This window comes from Pleurodeles waltl, chromosome 2_2, assembly GCF_031143425.1.
Source record: "Pleurodeles waltl isolate 20211129_DDA chromosome 2_2, aPleWal1.hap1.20221129, whole genome shotgun sequence".
Taxonomy (NCBI): Eukaryota; Metazoa; Chordata; class Amphibia; order Caudata; family Salamandridae; genus Pleurodeles; species Pleurodeles waltl.
The window spans coordinates 1,072,772,669-1,072,795,429 of NC_090439.1; the positions used below are offsets into that span (position 1 = coordinate 1,072,772,669).

The following is a 22,761-nucleotide window of genomic DNA, read 5'->3' on the forward strand; positions in this document are numbered from 1 at the left end:
GGTGCTGCTGGGGACCAGGAAGGACCAGGATGTCGCCCCTTGGAGGAGGAGACAGAGGGGGCGCTCAGCAACTCAGAGAGCCCCCACAGAAGCAGGCAGCACCCGCAGAAGTACCGGAGCAGGCACTTAGAAGATTTGTGAACCGGAGCTGGCTCAGAGTCACAAAGGAGGGTCCCACGACGTCGGAGTCCAACTCAGAGGGTTGAGCACTGCAGGACGGAGTGCTGGGGACCCAGGCTAAGCTGTTCACGAAGGAATCCTTGGAGAAGTGCACAGAAGCCGGAGCAGCTGCAAATCACGCAGTACACAGGTTTGTAGTCTAGCGTGGGGAGGCGCAAGGACTTACCTCCACCAAACTTGGACTGAAGGATCACTGGACAGTGAGGGTCAGTTGGATAGAGTTCCTGTGTTCCAGGGACCAAGCTCGTCAGGATGAGAGGGGACCCAGAGGAGTGGTGATGCAGTCTTTTGGTGCCTGCGTTAGCAGGGGGAAGATTCCGTTGACCCACGGCAGATTTCTTCTTGGCTTCCAGTGCAGGGTGAAGGCAGACAGCCCCCAGAGCATGCACCACCAGGATACAGTCGAGAAAGCCGGCAGGATGAGGCGCTACAATGTTGCTGGTAGTCGTCTTGCTACTTTGTTGCGGTTTTGCAGGCGTCCTGGAGCAGTCAGTGGTCGATCCTTGGCAGAAGTTGAAGAGGGAAGTACAGAGGAACTCTGGTGAGCTCTTGCATTCGTTATCTGAAGAATTCCCCAGAGGAGAGACCCTAAATAGCCAGAAAGGGAGGTTTGGCTACCAAGAAAGGAGGATTGGCTACCAAGAGAGGTAAGAGCCTATCAGAGGGGGTCTCTGACATCACCTGCTGGCACTGGCCACTCAGAGCAGTCCAGTGTGCCCCCAACACCTCTAAATCCAAGATGGCAGAGGTCTGGGACACACTGAAGGAGCTCTGGGCACCTCCCCTGGGAGGTACTGGTCAGGGGAGTAGTCACTTCCCTTTCCTTTGTCCAGTTTTGCGCCAGAGCAGGGCTGGGGGATCCCTAAATCCAGTGTAGACTGGCTTATGCAGATATGGGCACCATCTGTGCCCATGAAAGCATTTCCAGAGGCTGGGGGAGGCTACTCCTCCCCAGCCCTTCAAACCTATTTCCAAAGGGAGAGGGTGTAACACCCTCTCTCAGAGGAAATCCTTTGTTCTGCCTTCCTGGGCTGGGGCTGCCTAGACCCCAGGAGGGGAGAATCCTGTCTGAGGGGTTGGCAGCAGTAGCAGCTGCAGTGGAAACCCCGGAAAGGCAGTTTGGCAGTACCCGGGTTCTATGTTAGAGACCCGGGGATCATGGAATTGTCCCCCCAATACCAGAATGGTATTGGGATGACAATTCCATGATCTTAGACATGTTACATGGCCATGTTCGGAGTTACCATTGTGACGCTATACCTAGGTAGTGACCTATGTATAGTGCACGCATGTAATGGTGTCCCCGCACTCACAAAGTCCGGGGAATTTGCCCTGAACGATGTGGGAGCACCTTGGCTAGTGCCAGGGGGCCCACACACTAAGTAACTTGGCACCCAACCTTCACCAAGTGAAGGTTAGACATATAGGTGACTTATAAGTTACTTATGTGCAGTGAAAAATGGCTGTGAAATAACGTGGACGTTATTTCACTCAGGCTGCAGTGGCAGGCCTGTGTAAGAATTGTCTGAGCTCCCCATGGGTGGCAAAAGAAATGCTGCAGCCCATAGGGATCTCCTGGGACCCCAATACCCTGGGTACCTAAGTACCATATACAAGGGAATTATATGGGTGTACCAGTGTGCCAATGAGAATTAGTAAATTTAGTCACTAGCCTGCAGTGACAAATTTAGAAAGCAGAGAGAGCATAAACACTGAGGTTCTGGTTAGCAGAGCCTCAGTGATACATTTAGGCACCACACAGGGAACACATACTATGAGCACTGGGGTCCTGCCTGCCAGGATCCCAGTGACACAAGGGCTAAAACATACATACTGTAGGAAGTTGGCTCTGTATGTGCTATTTCAAAGTAAGGAATAGCATGCACAGAGTCCAAGGGTTCCCCTTAGAGGTAAAATAGTGGTAAAAAGAGATAATACTAATGCTCTATTTTGTGGTAGTGTGGTCGAGCAGTAGGCTTATCCAAGGAGTAGTGTTAAGCATTTGTTGTACATACACAGAGACAATAAATGAGGTACACACACTCAGAGACAAATCCAGCCAATAGGTTTTGTTATAGAAAAATATATTTTCTTAGTTTATTTTAAGAACCACAGGTTCAAATTTAACATGCAATATCTTGTTTGAAAGGTATTGCAGGTAAGTACATTAGGAACTTTGAATCATTTCAATTGCATGTATACTTTTCAAGTTATTCACAAATAGCTATTTTAAAAGTGGACACTTAGTGCAATTTTCACAGTTCCTGGGGGAGGTAAGTTTTTGTTAGTTTTACCAGGTAAGTAAGACACTTACAGGGTTCAGTTCTTGGTCCAAGGTAGCCCACCGTTGGGGGTTCAGAGCAACCCCAAAGTTACCACACCAGCAGCTCAGGGCCGGTCAGGTGCAGAGTTCAAAGTGGTGCCCAAAACGCATAGGCTTCAATGGAGAGAAGAGGGTGCCCCGGTTCCAGTCTGCCAGCAGGTAAGTACCCGCGTCTTCAGGGGGCAGACCAGGGGGGTTTTGTAGGGCACCGGGGGGGACACAAGCCCACACAGAAATTTCACCCTCAGCGGCGCGGGGGCGGCCGGGTGCAGTGTTAGAACAAGCGTCGGGTTCGCAATGGAAGTCAATGAGAGATCAAGGGATCTCTTCAGCGCTGCAGGCAGGCCAGGGGGGGCTTCCTCGGGGAAACCTCCACTTGGGCAAGGGAGAGGTACTCCTGGGGGTCACTTCTGCAGTGAAAGTCCGGTCCTTCAGGTCCTGGGGGCTGCGGGTGCAGGGTCTTTTCCAGGCGTCGGGACTTAGGTTTCAGAGAGTCGCGGTCAGGGGAAGCCTCGGGATTCCCTCTGCAGGCGGCGCTGTGGGGGCTCAGGGGGGACTGGTTTTGGTACTCACAGTCGTAGAGTAGTCCGGGGGTCCTCCCTGAGGTGTTGGTTCTCCACCAGCCGAGTCGGGGTCGCCGGGTGCAGTGTTGCAAGTCTCACGCTTCTTGCGGGGAGATTGCAGGGTTCTTTAAAGCTGCTTCTTTGGATAAAGTTGCAGTCTTTTTGGAGCAGGTCCGCTGTCCTCGGGAGTTTCTTGTCGTCGTCGAAGCAGGGCAGTCCTCAGAGGATTCAGAGGTCGCTGGTCCCTTTGGAAGGCGTCGCTGGAGCAGAGTTCTTTGGAAGGCAGGAGACAGGCCGGTGAGTTTCTGGAGCCAAGGCAGTTGTTGTCTTCTGGTCTTCCTCTGCAGGGGTTTTCAGCTAGGCAGTCCTTCTTCTTGTTGTTGCAGGAATCTAATTTTCTAGGGTTCAGGGTAGCCCTTAAATACTAAATTTAAGGGCGTGTTTAGGTCTGGGGGGTTAGTAGCCAATGGCTACTAGCCCTGAGGGTGGGTACACCCTCTTTGTGCCTCCTCCCAAGGGGAGGGGGTCACAATCCTAACCCTATTGGGGGAATCCTCCATCTGCAAGATGGAGGATTTCTAAAAGTTAGAGTCACCTCAGCTCAGGACACCTTAGGGGCGGTCCTGACTGGCCAGTGACTCCTCCTTGTTATTCTCATTATTTTCTCCGGCCTTGCCGCCAAAAGTGGGGGCCGGGGCCAGAGGGGGCGGGCAACTCCACTAGCTGGAGTGTCCTGCGGTACTGTGACAAAGGGGTGAGCCTTTGAGGCTCACCGCCAGGTGTTACAGCTCCTGCCTGGGGGAGGTGTTAGCATCTCCACCCAGTGCAGGCTTTGTTACTGGCCTCAGAGTGACAAAGGCACTCTCCCCATGGGGCCAGCAACATGTCTCTAGTGTGGCAGGCTGCTGGAACTAGTCAGCCTACACAGACAGTCGGTTAAGTTTCAGGGGGCACCTCTAAGGTGCCCTCTGGGGTGTATTTTGCAATAAAATGTACACTGGCATCAGTGTGCATTTATTGTGCTGAGAAGTTTGATACCAAACTTCTCAGTTTTCAGTGTAGCCATTATGGGGCTGTGGAGTTCGTGCAAAACAGACTCCCAGACCATATACTCTTATGGCTACCCTGCACTTACAATGTCTAAGGTTTTGTTTAGACACTGTAGGGGTACCATGCTCATGCACTGGTACCCTCACCTATGGTATAGTGCACCCTGCCTTAGGGCTGTAAGGCCTGCTAGAGGGGTGTCTTACCTATACTGCATAGGCAGTGAGAGGCTGGCATGGCACCCTGAGGGGAGTGCCATGTCGACTTACTCATTTTGTTCTCACTAGCACACACAAGCTGGTAAGCAGTGTGTCTGTGCTGGGTGAGGGGTCTCTAGGGTGGCATAATACATGCTGCAGCCCTTAGAGACCTTCCCTGGCATCAGGGCCCTTGGTACCAGAGGTACCAGTTATAAGGGACTTATCTGGGTGCCAGGGTGTGCCAATTGTGGAATCAATGGTACATTTTAGGTGAAAGAACACTGGTGCTGGGGCCTGATTAGCAGGGTCCCAGCACACTTCTCAGTCAAGTCAGCATCAGTATCAGGCAAAAAGTGGGGGGTAACTGCAACAGGGAGCCATTTCTTTACACAAGCCCCCCCCCCAGCCCACAGGCCAGGAGACTCAGCCAAAGCTGGGAGAGTCTTCCTAGTCTGTTAGGCGAAGAAGAGTAGAGGAAATAGGCTGGTTTGTTGCAGGGCCTACTCTGCCTTACATCCTCCTGTTCAGGTCATTCCCTCTGGGGAACTGACCCACTTCCACAGTGATAGGACCTAGTCTGAACTGCCTCTTGTCTGTGCTTTTTATGTCTTCACCCATTCTCTCTATTTTGGGGTTAGAGGTATCCACCTCTGCTAATCTTATCTTAGCCAGGGTCACCCCTAGCTTACCCAAAGAGGTTACCCAGAGCTGGAGTAACCCCACCATGACCAACAGGGTCAGGGGGCCTAACTTGCTATTTGGCATGGGGTCAGACCACCATGCCAAGGATAGTGCAGCCATAAAGGCTAACACCCAGCAGAGGCCACTGACTGCTGTCAGTGCCCAGAACCACACCTTTAGCTCTTTTCCTACAAGGGAAGGGGCTAAGTTACAGGCTTCTTTGGGTTCAGGGTGCCTGTCTGCTGTATTAGAGTGGGGGGTTACCACATCTTGTAGTAAACACCCTTCTTCCACTCTTTCTTCTGTTAGCTGAGGAGCCACCCACTCAGGCTTAACAGTTGCCTGACTAGCCAGGACTTCTTGTGGGTCAGGTTGGACTTTATCAGAGCCACTTTTGGAGTTCTCCCCTACTGGAGCAGAATCTCCTTGGCTTGCTGGAACCTTGGCTAAAGGTTGTCCACCTTTCCTACTCTGTTTCCTTTTCTTTTTCTTCTGGGGCCTACTTGCATTTACTGCAGAGGTAGGCACTCCAGAATCCTTGGGAGAGGACTGGCACTGGACCAGTTCCTCTCTTGGGCTCTGACTAACCTCTGGGTAGTCATTTCCAAGGAGACAATCAAGGGGGAGGTCTGTACTGACTACCACCCTTCTCCAGCTAAAAGTCCCACCCACTTCTATGGGCACAAAAGCCACTGGCCTACAAGTGACCCTGTCTGGGCTAACTCTTACTCTGGCAGTCTCACCTGGGATGTACTGGTTTGAGAACACCAGCCTGTCATGCACAATAGTGTGACTGGCACAAGTGTCTCTCAGGGCAGTGGCTGGGATTCCATTCACCAGTAGGTGGTGGAAGTGTCTACTTCCCTCTGGAATCTCCAACTCACCTGTTGGGCCCTTTTTCCAGTTGAAGGCTATGAAGACCTCCTCATCTGAGGAGTCATCCCCCATGGCTACACTGGTCACCCCTGGAATTTTGCTAGGGGGTTTGTTTTTGGGACAAGAAGTGTCCTTGGTGTGGTGCCCTGTCTGTTTACAGTTATGGCACCATGCCTTAGTGGCATCCCAGCTCTTACCCTGGTACCCACCTTTGTTTTGGGTTGTGTCTCTGGGCCCACCCACCTGGTCTGGTTTTTGGGGGCCTACAGGGGACTCTTTTTCTTTGTTTCTAGTGTCACCCACTTTCTCCTGGGGAGGCTTTGTAACCCCTTTCTTTTGGTCACCCCCAGTGGAAGTTTTGGTTACCCTAGTCTTGACCCAGTGGTCTGCCTTCTTTCCCAATTCTTGGGGAGAAATTGGACCTAGGTCTACCAGATACTGATGCAACTTTTCATTGAAGCAGTTACTTAGAATGTGTTCTTTCATAAACAAATTATAAAGCCCAACATAGTCATACACTTCATTTCCAGTTACCCAACCATCCAGTGTTTTCACTGAGTAGTCAACATAATCAACCCAGGTCTGGCTCGAGGATTTTTGAGCCCCCCTGAATCTAATTCTATACTCCTCAGTGGAGAATCCAAAGCCCTCAATCAGGGTACCCTTCATGAGGTCATAAGATTCTGCATCTTTTCCAGAGAGTGTGAGGAGTCTATCCCTACACTTTCCTGTGAACATTTCCCAAAGGAGAGCACCCCAGTGAGATCTGTTCACTTTTCTGGTTACACAAGCCCTCTCAAAAGCTGTGAACCATTTGGTGATGTCATCACCATCTTCATATTTAGTTACAATCCCTTTAGGGATTTTCAACATGTCAGGAGAATCTCTGACCCTATTTATGTTGCTGCCACCATTGATGGGTCCTAGGCCCATCTCTTGTCTTTCCCTTTCTATGGCTAGGATCTGTCTTTCCAAAGCCAATCTTTTGGCCATCCTGGCTAACTGGATGTCCTCTTCACTGGAGTTATCCTCAGTGATTTCAGAGAGGTTGGTCCCTCCTGTGAGGGAACCAGCATCTCTGACTATTATTTGTGGAGTCAGGGCTTGAGAGGCCCTGTTCTCCCTAGATAGGACTGGTGGGGGGGAATCACCCTCCAAGTCACTATTTTCATCCTCTGTGTTGCCATCCTCAGAGGGGTTGGCCTTTGCAAACTCTGCCAACAGCTCCTGGAGCTGTAGTTTGGAAGGTCTGGGGCCCATTGTTATTTTCTTTATTTTACAGAGTGACCTTAGCTCCCTCATCTTGAGATGGAGGTAAGGTGTGGTGTCGAGTTCCACCACATTCACATCTGTGCTAGACATTATGCTTCTAAAAGTTGGAATACTTTTTAAGAAACTAAAACTAGTTCTAGAATCTAATTCAAACTTTTACCAAACTTTTAAACTCTAAAAGAAAATGCTAACAGGGACTAACACAAGGCCCTAGCAGGACTTTTTTAAGAATTTAGAAAACTTTTCAAATTGCAAAAATCAATTTCTAATGACAATTTTGGAATTTGTCGTGTGATCAGGTATTGGCTGAGTAGTCCAGCAAATGCAAAGTCTTGTACCCCACCGCTGATCCACCAATGTAGGAAGTTGGCTCTGTATGTGCTATTTCAAAGTAAGGAATAGCATGCACAGAGTCCAAGGGTTCCCCTTAGAGGTAAAATAGTGGTAAAAAGAGATAATACTAATGCTCTATTTTGTGGTAGTGTGGTCGAGCAGTAGGCTTATCCAAGGAGTAGTGTTAAGCATTTGTTGTACATACACAGAGACAATAAATGAGGTACACACACTCAGAGAAGACAAATCCAGCCAATAGGTTTTGTTATAGAAAAATATATTTTCTTAGTTTATTTTAAGAACCACAGGTTCAAATTTAACATGCAATATCTTGTTTGAAAGGTATTGCAGGTAAGTACATTAGGAACTTTGAATCATTTCAATTGCATGTATACTTTTCAAGTTATTCACAAATAGCTATTTTAAAAGTGGACACTTAGTGCAATTTTCACAGTTCCTGGGGGAGGTAAATTTTTGTTAGTTTTACCAGGTAAGTAAGACACTTACAGGGTTCAGTTCTTGGTCCAAGGTAGCCCACCGTTGGGGGTTCAGAGCAACCCCAAAGTTACCACACCAGCAGCTCAGGGCCGGTCAGGTGCAGAGTTCAAAGTGGTGCCCAAAACGCATAGGCTTCAATGGAGAGAAGGGGGTGCCCCGGTTCCAGTCTGCCAGCAGGTAAGTACCCGCGTCTTCGGAGGGCAGACCAGGGGGGTTTTGTAGGGCACCGGGGGGGACACAAGCCCACACAGAAATTTCACCCTCAGCGGCGCGGGGGCGGCCGGGTGCAGTGTTAGAACAAGCGTCGGGTTCGCAATGGAAGTCAATGAGAGATCAAGGGATCTCTTCAGCGCTGCAGGCAGGCCAGGGGGGGCTTCCTCGGGGAAACCTCCACTTGGGCAAGGGAGAGGTACTCCTGGGGGTCACTTCTGCAGTGAAAGTCAGGTCCTTCAGGTCCTGGGGGCTGCGGGTGCAGGGTTTTTTCCAGGCGTCGGGACTTAGGTTTCAGAGAGTCGCGGTCAGGGGAAGCCTCGGGATTCCCTCTGCAGGCGGCGCTGTGGGTGCTCAGGGGGGACAGGTTTTGGTACTCACAGTCGTAGAGTAGTCCGGGGGTCCTCCCTGAGGTGTTGGTTCTCCACCAGCCGAGTCGGGGTCGCCGGGTGCAGTGTTGCAAGTCTCATGCTTCTTGCGGGGAGATTGCAGGGTTCTTTAAAGCTGCTTCTTTGGATAAAGTTGCAGTCTTTTTGGAGCAGGTCCGCTGTCCTCGGGAGTTTCTTGTCGTCGTCGAAGCAGGGCAGTCCTCAGAGGATTCAGAGGTCGCTGGTCCCTTTGGAAGGCGTCGCTGGAGCAGAGTTCTTTGGAAGGCAGGAGACAGGCCGGTGAGTTTCTGGAGCCAAGGCAGTTGTTGTCTTCTGGTCTTCCTCTGCAGGGGTTTTCAGCTAGGCAGTCCTTCTTCTTGTTGTTGCAGGAATCTAATTTTCTAGGGTTCAGGGTAGCCCTTAAATACTAAATTTAAGGGCGTGTTTAGGTCTGGGGGGTTAGTAGCCAATGGCTACTAGCCCTGAGGGTGGGTACACCCTCTTTGTGCCTCCTCCCAAGGGGAGGGGGTCACAATCCTAACCCTATTGGGGGAATCCTCCATCTGCAAGATGGAGGATTTCTAAAAGTTAGAGTCACCTCAGCTCAGGACACCTTAGGGGCGGTCCTGACTGGCCAGTGACTCCTCCTTGTTATTCTCATTATTTTCTCCGGCCTTGCCGCCAAAAGTGGGGGCCGGGGCCGGAGGGGGCGGGCAACTCCACTAGCTGGAGTGTCCTGCGGTGCTGTGACAAAGGGGTGAGCCTTTGAGGCTCACCGCCAGGTGTTACAGCTCCTGCCTGGGGGAGGTGTTAGCATCTCCACCCAGTGCAGGCTTTGTTACTGGCCTCAGAGTGACAAAGGCACTCTCCCCATGGGGCCAGCAACATGTCTCTAGTGTGGCAGGCTGCTGGAACTAGTCAGCCTACACAGACAGTCGGTTAAGTTTCAGGGGGCACCTCTAAGGTGCCCTCTGGGGTGTATTTTGCAATAAAATGTACACTGGCATCAGTGTGCATTTATTGTGCTGAGAAGTTTGATACCAAACTTCTCAGTTTTCAGTGTAGCCATTATGGGGCTGTGGAGTTCGTGCAAAACAGACTCCCAGACCATATACTCTTATGGCTACCCTGCACTTACAATGTCTAAGGTTTTGTTTAGACACTGTAGGGGTACCATGCTCATGCACTGGTACCCTCACCTATGGTATAGTGCACCCTGCCTTAGGGCTGTAAGGCCTGCTAGAGGGGTGTCTTACCTATACTGCATAGGCAGTGAGAGGCTGGCATGGCACCCTGAGGGGAGTGCCATGTCGACTTACTCATTTTGTTCTCACTAGCACACACAAGCTGGTAAGCAGTGTGTCTGTGCTGCGTGAGGGGTCTCTAGGGTGGCATAATACATGCTGCAGCCCTTAGAGACCTTCCCTGGCATCAGGGCCCTTGGTACCAGAGGTACCAGTTACAAGGGACTTATCTGGGTGCCAGGGTGTGCCAATTGTGGAATCAATGGTACATTTTAGGTGAAAGAACACTGGTGCTGGGGCCTGATTAGCAGGGTCCCAGCACACTTCTCAGTCAAGTCAGCATCAGTATCAGGCAAAAAGTGGGGGGTAACTGCAACAGGGAGCCATTTCTTTACACATACATACAGTGAAAATGGGGGTAACATGCCAGGCAAGATGGTACTTTCCTACACCTACCGATTCAGCTGCTCTTGTCTACGCAGTCTCGCCTCAGCGCTCACCAGTCAGGCTCCTGGCCTTCTGCTACTGCTCTCTGCTCCACCTCCAGTAGCTGCAGCCCGTCTCACCTGGCACCACCCCTGGCGGCCTGTGCTCACAGTGGCTTCTGTATCTAGGCCGTAGTCAGTACTGGAAGCCCCCATCACCAGCCTCCCTTCGGGGGAGGGTCCGGAACTTGTGCTGGGCTGTGGCGAGTTAGGCCAATGTCACAGGGACATTTTTAATCAGCAGAAATCCGCTCTCAGCCTGTAGTTCCAGCACCATTAGGGTTGCCTCAGTGTCTGCTTGAATTCTGCCAGCTGATGCTTTTCAGTCATCTGTCTGCCCTCCAGGGCTCACAGTATATACAGGGAATGGCAAGTGGGCTGCAGCGCTGATAGGCATGTGGCCATCTTGTTTCAATTTTATCTACGCTCCCCCACATGGAGGCACTTGGTGCTCTACTCCCAGATAACATTTCCAAGATTCAACAGTATGTCAGTGGTACAATCTCTACTTGAGAGTCTCCTCTGCTTCAAACATTCAACATGTCAAACACTGCTTGCAGATCATCCAGGTGTAGAAGTACAGCTCCCATCTGGAGCTCAACCCAACCAAGACAAAATGCCTGTTATTTGCCAAGAACAACAAACCGTTCAAACAGAAGTAGGGCTAGGAATACACTGCCTCACATCCCAGCATGCAGTTCATTCAATTCGCCCCAATGCATGATGGTAAATTTAGTACAAGTTCACATTACTACCATGTTAAGACTGTAATTTGTAACCTTTGTTGGTGCAGTTTGTGCTGTGCATCTCTAGACACGTTTCTGGATTCAGCCCATCTGTAGAGAGCAGCAGGCTTGTTTCTCTCTGGGGATGCTGAAAATGCTGCCAAGTTCTTCTCAGGCCTCAGTACCACTCACTGGCACACAGGTGTATCAACCAGAGTTAGTCAGCTCATTTGCTCAAGGGAGCCTTTTTAAACAGAAGGAGGGTGGGCACACAGCCTCACATCCCTGCATTCAGTTCATCCCAATGCATTATGCAGTAGTGTGTAGTTTCTCACCCTTTGTGGTACTGCTAGAAACATTTTAAACCTGGCTTAACGACCTAAACCTCGACAGCTTCTGACCCATTGTTCAAACCTGGCTTAATGACATGAACCTTGATGGCTTTGAATCCCAACTTTCAAACCTGACTTATTGATCTGAACCTTGACTGCTTTGAACCACAACTTTCACCAAATGCAACATCACTTGTATTGAACTAGGACACCAACTTCACCCTTAAGGAACACATTGCCAGAGAGAAAAATAAAATAGCAAGAAAAAAGACCCAGTACAAGTGGTTTTCTAAAGAAGGCCAACCCGTTTTTTTCCAGTTAGCAACTTCAGAACTGCTGTTCAAGCCTGTGTATTTATGCATCTGGTTGGTGGTAATGTCCTACTCAGTGGCCTCCCAGACTCCACACAAGCATCCCTTAAAGGCATCTAAAACACAGCAGAATGTCTTATCCATGGCCCAAAGGACTATGATCACATTACCCCCATCTTGTCGAAACTCCATTGGCCTCTCTTGCAGCTGGCTTTGAAGATGCTACAGGCTTGCATCATTCACTGAGCCATAAGGACCAGCACCCCGCTTACTTTGCAGACAAGCTCACCATCTGTGGTAGTTCTCGGCACACCCACAGTCAGGATACCATCAGAGTGCAGTCTAATAAACGTAAAAAATAAAAATAAAAAGACAGCTGGCATTTTCCATCCATGCAACCAGGATCTGGAACAACATCCTTGTATCCATCAGCACTGCCCCAAAGCTGCTCCAATTTAGGAAAGTTGAAGACTCACCTTTTTAACCCCATCGCTGCTGTGGATGGAACGGTACAGTCCTCATTACCAACGATAGTGTGCTAAGGACGTAACCGTTCTGTCCTCATCACACATCCACCAAATCCCTCTGCTGTTTACAGCTAAGGGATTTGGTTTTTCTAAAAACAGCCTCGGGAGCTGACGTCTTTTCAGTGAAAAGGTAAGTGAAATTACCATTTTCTTACCCACAATGCCCTGCCAACCTCCAACTTTGCCTGAAACCGCACATTTTCCCTAAATTTCTGTTACGTAAAATTTCAGAATCTGCAGAAATCCACAAAATACTTACCACAAGGCACTGTCCCATCTGTACTGATAAAAACTCTGCTTCACTTGTGCAGGTGCCCAAAGCAGAGTCAGCCCGAAAAAGTATGGGAAAAAAATTCCCTGTTGGATCCTCTTTGGTTCCCCCCCAAATTCCACATGTTTTTGGCCCTTACCTATCACAGGCACTTGGCCCACCTACACAAGCAATGTATCATTTTCATCAGGAGATCGAGGGGAACGCTGGGTGGTAGAAAATTTGTGCTGGCACGATAATCCCACAGAGAAATGTGGGGAAAATTTGATAATTCTGTGCTAAATTTGAGGTTTGCAGGGGATTCTGGGTACCAAAATGGGATCCATGCCAGCCACAACTCCCTGGACTCGATGTCTAGTTTTCAGATGTTTCTGTGTTTGGTAGGTTTTCTTAGATGGCCACCGAGTCTCAGAGCGAAAATGCAGGTGCCCCACCTTGCAAAAACAGGTTGTTTTGTGACGGATAATTTTGATGTGTCCACAATATGTTTTGGGCCACTCCCCATCATGGGCACTTGGCCCACCCACACAAGTGAGGTAGCATTTTTATTGGGAGACCTGGGGGAAGGCTGGGTGGCAGGAAATGTGTGGCTCCCCTCAGATTCTAGAATTTTCCATCACACGTGAAGAAAATGTTGGTGTTTTTGGGGGCTTTTTTTAAGACAACTTTTGAAGTTTGCAAGGGTTTCTGGATAACAAAACCTGATGAACAAGTCACCCCATCCTGGATTTCCCTGGGTGTCTAGCTTTTTAAATTGTACACATTTGCTAGGTTTCCCTGGGTGCTGGCTGAGCTAGGGCCCAAAATCCTCAGCTAGACAACTGTCCAAAAAAGGGTCTGTTTGTTAGAAACATTTGATGTATCCATGTTGCGTTTTGGGCCATTTAATTTTGTGGGCACTAGGCCTACCCACACAAGTGAGGTACCGTTTTTATCGGGAGACTTAGGGGAACACAGAATAATAGAACACGTGGTATTACCAATTGTGTTTCTCTGCATTTCCAAGTGTAAGACCATGTGTAAGAAAGGTGTCATTTTGAGAAAGGCCCACAAATTCACATGCTAGTATGGGTACCCACGAATTCAGAGATGTGCAAATAACCACTGCTTCTAAACTCCATATCCTGGGCCCAGTTCAATAATACATTTGTTTTCTTGATACCTATTTTTCACTCTTTATAATTTACCAAATTAATTTCTGTATACCCGGTACACATTGAAAAACCACTGCAAGGTGTAGTTCAGGTATTGGCTCTGGGTACCCAAGGTTCTTACTGAACCTACATACCCTATATATCCCTGCAACCAGAATGATCCAGTGGACGGAACGGTATATTTCTTTCGAAAATCTGCCATAGTTCGAAGAAGTTACAGATCAAAATGTAGACACAAATGGCTTGCAAAATTTGTAAGTCATTTTTCTCGAAGACTGTTAAGGATTGGCATTATTTCTGATGAGTAAAGAGAATATTCCTCCTGCTACAGGAGATGACCCCTCTTCAGGGGAAGTTTCCATGAGATGAGCCGCCTCCCACCCCCAAGCACTTCTGGCAGTGAAGGCAGCGCGTAACAGGAGGCTTCTACACCTTCCTTAACATGACCCCTTTGGCACTGCGCTTGCTGCCACCTCCTCTGCTGGTAAATCTGAGTTTGGGCAATTCAGAGGCTCACTGGGGCCATAGGAAAAAAAAAAAAATCTGCTAAAGAATCCTATTCCACGTTGAGACCGTCAATGTCATTAACCATGATGTTGGTGACTGCGTCAACGTCGCCGTTGAAAATATTGGTTGCACTGTCTTTGTCGGTGACACCGTCGACGATGGCTGCCCAATCAACTGGGGCCTTCGACAGTGGCAATGCTGTTGACAACAGTGCTGTCTGAATCCACGTTGTTGATGTCTGTGCCCTCGTCATGTATGTCCACGTTGTTGATTTCGAAGAACATACCGTCGACAGAAAAGACCAGTTCAGTGATGGTGTCATCGTTTGGAGTCAAAGAATTAAGAGAAGATGTGGATGGTGATGTTGTTTTACCCCTAAGAGTCCCGGAGGAGCCACCTGTGCAGTTGTTGTAATCAGAACAAGAGGAAGAGGCTAGTGATTATGCCTCCCTGACTACCTATAGTCCATCGCAATTAGATGTCAGGTATGTTCCGGATTTTGAAGAGGATGCAAAGCACGATGAAGAGTCCTGGATTTGTTTGTAATTAGGAATATGAATCTAGAGGTGTGCCAGTGTGCTTAAGACAGGATACATTTAAATATTACAGAAACCTGGATGTGGTACAAGTGCCAATGGCCTTCCTGTTGACACTTGAGCAGATGAGGCATACCTTTACAAAGTTGGCACAAACTAATATTCCTGTTACAGGGTTGTCTGCTGATCCCATCTGCCTCTTCAGCCTGCTCCTTTGCCAGTTTCACCTCCTAGAATGTCGTCACTGCTTCGTCCTCCAACACAAAGGGGTTTGATCCATGAAGAGGATATGGATGATGTTTATTCTAATGGTTCTGCTTTTTCTGATTTGGATGGAGAGAAGGATGAATTAGCACCAGATAATGATATGAGGACTGCAGAGACAAGATGTTATTATCCTAGGGGGAACCAATGGTTTGATTCCACAAGATGCTACTGATGACATTTCAGACTTCCATTCACTCATTGAAAGAGCAACCAAGAAAGTTAATTTACCAATGGCTCCTGTGGATCAACCTTGTTTTCTTTGTTATAAGGAGCAACCACCAGCATATGTAAAGTTCATACCTATTCTGGATTATGTTTGGTCGGGATTATGTTTGGTCGGAAGCGCTGAAATTTATGAAGACACCTGCTATGGTTCCAGCTGTAATGCCTTGTCTGGAAATTATGTATAAGGCTCCAGATTCAGCTCCAGTATGTTTCACTGGTCATATTCAATGGATTCTGTAATTGCTTCAGCCACTCAGCGGAGGACCAAGACTCCATTAACGCAGTCATCTAGGCTCCAGATGTGGCATGACAGCTCCATTATTGGACCTTATTCCTGAGGACAAGAGAGAACCTGCAAGAACTATTCATTTTTGATGTGGCAATGGGTGCTTGGTACCGAGGTTTCTGCCAGTTGGCAGGAGGTGCTGTGCTAAGGAGGCAAGGCTGCTTGAAATCTACAGCCTTTCATGCAGAGGTTTAATCCAAGATCTTGAACGTGCCTTTTGACGGCCAAAAATGGGAAACTTGTTGATAAGGCTTTGCAGAGCCTTAAGACAGATACTTATATTACAAAGGCCGTGGGGTTGTTGTAGTACTGCAGATTTGAAGTTTCTAATTTTTGTGGCTCACGTAGGACACAAAATTTCAGAGGAGGAAACAGTCAGTATAGAACTCAGTCAGCCTTATTATCAACAGACAGTTGAGTTACAATCAAGGATACTCCTTCAATAGGAACCAAACACAAGCTTATGGAAAATCTTCAAGAAGGGAGGGAAGTTCCTCACAAAAGTAAACCAATGATAATCAGAAAAGGGCTTGGCTCCTAGTTTGCCCACCCTACCCCTTCCATCTGGTCCTCAAAAGCTGGGAGGGGAAATTCCTTTTTTGCTCCTGCATGAAACATCTTCAATTTGGACAAATGGAAGAGGCAAATTTTCAGTGACTGCTCAGCACTACCAATTCAGGGCGCTTTCGCTTGGGCTCAAATTGCCACCGACCGTATTCACCAAATGCCTTGCACCAGTTGCTGCTTTTCTTAGAAGAGAAGGTCACAAGTTGGTCCCATATCTGGATGACTGGTTAGTCAGTGCCATCCATGGAGGTAGCAGTGGGACCCACTGATGCCTGTATCAGTCTATTCCAGAGGTTGGGTCTCACTTTAAACAGGGAAAAGTTATTGTTCGCTCTTCAGAAAAGAATCCAGTTTCTGGGAACAATAATTGACACTCAGGAAAGGGCTTGCCATCCACGCGGTGAGAAAGTTACAGATTATGTCAAAAAATGTTGTAAGAAAACAGGCACAGTGAGACAATACAAATCCCTATTGGGCCTGATAGCATCATGTATAGGCCTCGTTCTATTCTGCACACTTCGGATGAGACCTGTTCATCAGGAACTGGATCTGCAATGAAGAAGGTAGAAGACTCATGGGAAGAGACGGTCTGTGTCACAAGGCGGTTGAAGCAGGCTTTAGTGTAGTGGAGGATTCCAGCAAAACTAAGCACATGTGTTTCTTTCCTACCAGTAACAGAACAGTTATAATTACGTCCCTGGAGGGATGGTGAGCTCACCTCCAAGAGCTTTCAACCAGGAGTATTTGGTCGGAGGCAGAACACAAGCTACACATCAATGCGTTGGAGCGCTGCACTATACGACTTGGCCTACAGGCGTTTCCTCCCAGGTTGGCCGGTCAGCCGGTCCTTAATAGAACAGGCAGCACAACATTCATGTTATATATATCACTAAACAGGGAGGAACACAATCCAGGGTCCTTTCAGAAGAGGCACAGCTGTTGCGAAAATAGACTTTTCTCACAGGATAGGCGGTTGCGCTCAGTAGGCATTTGATGGATTGTCTCAAGTAGGAATCGGAACAGAAACAGGTGGTTTACCACTCCAGTCAGTGGGGGTCACCCAACAATCTGTTTGCTACTCTGGACAACGAGAAATGCCCGCACTTTGGAAGCAGGTTTTGGCATCCAGGGACAATGGGCAATGCTCTTTCGATCAGTTGGTTAAAGTTGTTTTCCTCCTGCTTTCCACCTTTCCCCCCTGATCCCCAGGGTGTTGTAAAAGGCAAAGGGAAGAATATTGCATTGTTATCCACATTGCTCCAGCGTGGCCTCACCAGTACTGGTACAACGAGTTTCTGCGGTTAGCAGCAAGCCCAGGAATTCCTTTGAAGGTGCATCCCAAGATGTTTTCCATACATCAGGGAGAGGTTCTCCACCACGATCCCAAGTCGCTGAATTTGACAGCATGGTACCTGACCAACTAAAATTTGGGCATCTGGATCTTCCAAGGGATTGTAAACCGAGTCTGGCGCAGGCTCGCGCACCAGCAACCAATAAGGCTTAACGCTAAATGGAGGCCTTTCTGTGCCTTGTGCAGTAATAATGGTCATCATCTGCTTCAAGTAAAGTATTCTACGCTCTTGCCCTATCTGCTAAGTTTGGCCAAAAGTCATCTCAAACATTAATCGGTGAGATTCCATCTGGCTGCAATCTCCAGGTTTAGAAGGACTGAAAATTTGTCAACTACTCTGTTTTCCCAAAGGATCATTAAACAGTTTATGAAAGGGCTCTTCAGAGCTTTTCCACCTCTTTGACATCCTCCAGTTTCATAGGAACTTAACACAATCCTCAGTTAGTTAATGTTACCTTCTTTTGAGCCAATACATAGAGCAGACTTTAAATTTGTTTCTTGGAAGACAGCTCCTCTTCTGGCGCTAAAATCTGTAAGGAGAGTGGGACAGATCCAGGTGTTCATCAGAGAACCTTTTCTCTGATTAATGAAAGATTGGGTGATTCTTAGAACCAACCCTAAATTTATTCCAAAGGTTCCAGCTTGCTTTCACCTAAATGAACCTGATATTATTAGGACTTTATTTCCAAACCCATCTTCATCTGCGGAAAGATCATTACATTTGTTGGACTTACTGAGATATCTGATATCCACTCTAAACAGAACCAAGGACATACACACACCAGACCAGTTATTTGTTTTGTTTACTCAACAACAAAAGGTCAAGCCCTGTCACACAGGGTATAGCCCGCTGGCTCTCAGCCTGCATTACTTTCTGTCATAGCAAAGCCAATTGACCTCTCTAGGGAAAAGTGAGGGTGCATTCAACCAGGGGCATGGCTTTGATGGCAGCACTCTATGCTGGGGTGCCTTTGAGAGACATCTGTTGTGCAACCTCCTTGAGGAGCAGGCATACGTTCAAAAAGCATTACTGCCTAGACGTGGATGCAGAAACTGACAGAGGAGTGGGACAGACAGTCCTGAAAAACCTGTTACTTTAAAGGTGAGTCTGTTTCCTGCTTTGTTATATTTAATTAATTGTACTGCTTGCCATTCTAACTCAAGCATGTAAATATATAAAAGATACAATGTTGGATAAGAAATTACTTACCTGTAACTCTAGTTCGCCAACATTGGTATCATATATATATATATATATATATATATATATTCACTTGCGACCCTCCCTCCTCCCCAATTAGAGGCTCATTGTGTTCTATTCTCACACTTGTGCTTTGAAATCTGAAGCGATGGTGGCCTCTAGGGCGAGTAGGGATGTTCAAGCTTCCATCTCATTGGCTGCCGTTTAAGGTTTTTTATCAAATGAGTTGGTTGTGTTACTAACGCATTGTGTTTCAGGCCTATGGCCATTTTACATTACATAACATATGTTATATATGTTTTGGACTGCATACTCCTATTCTCATTTACTGGGAACTCCCAGCGTAATGACAGGGAATGATGCAAGTATGTTAATATATAAAAGATACCAATGTTTGAGAACTAAAGTTACAGGTAGGTAACACATTGCTTAAAAAAAGAAGGCATTCTGAACATGGCATGCATACATTTCCAGGGAGCATACTGGAAAAGGTCATTTTCTTGAGACTGGGAACCTAGCAGTATTCCCAGCGACCACTGCCAATTAGGAAACACAATAAATACCTACCAGTGCAGCATGAAAAATACTACTTGATGTGTATTATTAAAATTGGTCTCTCTAGCAACATTTTGCTCTTAACTTTGACACCTGGTATGTGGTTGTGCGAGGAAACCATTGTACTTACTGACTTTTTATTTCAGGATCCTCAGTATGTTCAAGAAGCTCTGACGAATGTTCTGCTCATGGATGCAGTTGTTGGATCATTGCAGTCCCCCAAGGCAATTTATGCTGCCACTAAATTGTCACATTTTGACAGACAAAAGAATGAAGGTATTGTATGTACACTGTCATAAATGTTGCTGGTTTATTATGTGTGGTCTTTGGGCAGATTGACATGTTCTCTTTAGCATACAGTCATTGTTTTAGCATTTCATATTTGCATCACAACAGTTCCCATGTTGTCCAGTGTAAAATACCTGAAACCCTAAGATGTGCACTGTTTCGCATTGAGTTGCATTTAATTTTAAAATGTCAACCATGCTTTTCCCATTTTTCACTGGAACACTTTGACAAGTGTATTTCTTGGAATGTTAACTTAGTCACAGTCCATACCTGTTAGGAAGTGGGTGCTGATGCGCTTTAGCGCCCCCCACACCAAATCCAAACCCTTTTTGAAAATGTATTTAAATATATATATATATATATATATATATATATATATATATGTGTTTGATGGCATGTGTAGCTGCAGATACACATGCTGTGCACTGTTCCTGCCATCTAGTGTTGGGCTCGGAGTGTTATAAGTTGTTTTTCTTCGAAGAAGTCTTTTCGAGTCATGAGACCGGGTGACTCCTCCCTTTCGGCTCCATTGCGCATGGGCATCAACTCCATCTTAGATTGTTTTCTTTCCGCCATCGGGTTCGGACGTGTTCCTCTTCGCTCTGTTATTCGAATCGGAAAAAGACTATAAATCCTCGAAACGAGTCGGTATTTTTTTGCGATCGGGAAACATCTTCCATCGACACAGACGAGACAGTTTCGGTGGCCCTTCGGGGCTTCTGTGCCCAGCCGAGGCCTGGTCTGCCCGACCACAGACGTTGTCGAAACCTAATGGACCGGACCCCTTTCTGCTTCTGCCCGAAGTGCCACGCTAAGTTTCCCTATACAGACCAGCATCAGGTCTGTAATCTGTGTCTGTCACCGGAGCACGGAGAAGATACTTACGAGGCCTGCAAGTCCTTTCGATCAAAGAAGACCTTGAGGGATCGGAGGGTGAGGCGGATGCAGATGGCGTCAAACTTCGGAACACCTAGACGTCGAAGAGACGGAAATGGCTATCTCCATCCAGGGATCGGACTCTGACGACTCTGACGGAGACCGACCACCAACAGCAGGTCAACAAGTGAGTACGCCTGCCCCGACCCAAGCCCACAGTCAGCCTAAGAAACATAAGGCCTCGGGGATGCCACTGCCTGAAGGCCATAGCTTGACCCATAAAAAACAAAGCGGTCACCAAGCAACACCTTCGTCACCGAAAAAGGCCAAAATCGTGCCAAAGTCTTCGGACTCGAGCCGAGAACCCGGCGTAGAAAAACCTCGACACTGGCTTGTCGAGTTGGCAAAGCCTCGAAAGAGCCTTTCGGAGCCGAGGCCTTCCATCAGCATGGGCATTTCGGTGCAGAGAAAGCCGGCTTCGGAGCAGAAAAAGGCCTCGTACACAGAGGAACATGGGCTCTCTAAGCAACTAAAAGAGAGGCACAGATTTGAGGAGGAACTTCAAATTGAAGAGATTGATCAAACGCAGGCAAGGATACAGATCCAGAAGGATACTGGGAAGATCCAAACTGCCTCTCCTCTCAAATTCAAGAGAAAACTGGCCTTCCAAGAACAATCCGAGACTGATCAGCCAAGAGCTAAAGTGGCCAGGGAAAAATCACCAACCCCCCATTTTTCGCCAGAACTTTCTCCCCCACATTCGCCACAAAGGACAGGGTCACCTATTGCCACGCCCACTGCACAGTCACCCAAACATACTGTGCAATCGCAAGATGATGTAGACCCCTGGGACCTCTACAATCCCCCTGTCTCGGACAATAGCCCTGAGTGCTACCCTTCTAAACAGTCTCCACCGGAGGATAGCACCTCATACACCCAAGCCTTAGCCAGGGCTGCTGCATTCCATAATGTTAGCATGCACTCAGAGCCATTGGAGGACGACTTCCTCTTTAATACCCTGGCTCCCACGCATGCCTCCTACCAGAGCCTGCCTATGCTCCCAGGCATGCTTAAACATGCTCAGCAAGTTTTTCAAGAGCCTGTGAAGGGGAGAGCCCTCACACTGCGGGTGGAGAAGTACAAGCCACCCCCGTCGGACCCAGTGTTCATCACACAACAGCTGCCCCCGGACTCTCTAGTGGTTGGTGCTGCAAGAAAAAGAGCCAACTCACAATCATCGGGAGATGCACCACTTCCAGATAAAGAGAGTCGGAAATTTGAAGCAGCAGGAAAGAGAGTGGCGTCACAGGCTGCCAACCAGTGGCGTATTGCAAATTGTCAAGACCTTCTCGCACGTTATGACTGAGCTCATTGGGACGAGATGAGTGATATCATCCAGCATCTCCCCAACGAATATCAAAAACGGGCTCAACAGGTGGTAGAGGAAGGGCAGGCAAAATCGAGTAATCAAATTTGTTCGGCATTGGATTCCACAGACACTGCCGCAAGAACAGTGAACACGGCAGTCACAATTAGACTACGCGCTTGGCTAAGACCCTCAGGGTTCAAACCTGAGATACAACAGGCAGTACTGAACATGCCATTTAATCAGCAACAACTGTTTGGGCCACAAGTGGACACAGCCATCGAGAAGATGAAGAAAGACACGGCCAAAGCCATGGGCGCGCTCTACTCGTCCCAATATAGAGGGACATTCAGGAAACCACAGTATAGGGGAGGTTTCAGACAACAGCCTTCAGAGGCATCCACCTCTCAAGCAAAACCCTCCTACAAATCCCAATATCAGAGAGGGGGGTCTCACGGGTCCTTCAGGGGACAATTCCCAAGGTCAAGGGGAAAATTTCAGCCCACTAAGCAGGCCAATAATAGCAAACAGTGACTTGCCTGTCACCCTTCCCCAACACACGTCACCAGTGGGGGGAAGACTAACATTTTACCACAAACATTTGTCAGACATAACCACGGATACATGGGTCCTATCAATTATCCAACATGTTTACTGTATAGAATTCACAAATTTTTCTCCAGATATTCCCCCAAGACACGCACAAACTGACGGCGCAACATCTAGACACGTTACAAATAGAGTTGCAAGCACTATTAACAAAACAAGCCATAGAACTAGTACCTCACCAACAAAAGGGAACGGGGTTTATTCCCTATATTTTCTTATTCCCAAAAAAGACAAAACACTACGACCAATTTTAGATCTCAGGACTTTCAACCTATTCATCAAATCAGACCATTTCCACATGGTAACACTACAAGATGTAGTCCCCTTACTAAAACACGGAGAATACATGTCAACACTGGATTTAAAAGATGCGTATTTCCATATACCCATCCATCCATCTCACAGAAAATACCTCAGGTTTGTCATACAGGGCAAACATTACCAATTCAAAGTATTGCCCTTCGGGATAACAGCCCCCAGAGTATTTACAAAATGCTTCACTGTAGTAGCAGCTCATATAAGGAGAC

General features: G+C 47.7%; 1 protein-coding gene across 1 annotated transcript in view; it reads left to right on the top strand.

Annotated features, from left to right (window-relative positions):
- The window catches only part of DENND3 (DENN domain containing 3), a 372,298-nt gene that overhangs the window by 229,579 nt on the left and 119,958 nt on the right, over positions 1-22,761 (top strand). Inside the window, exon 16 of the mRNA XM_069220830.1 lies at positions 19,242-19,371. Within this exon, the coding sequence (XP_069076931.1) occupies positions 19,242-19,371 (130 nt within the window). The remainder of the gene's footprint in view (positions 1-19,241; positions 19,372-22,761) is intronic.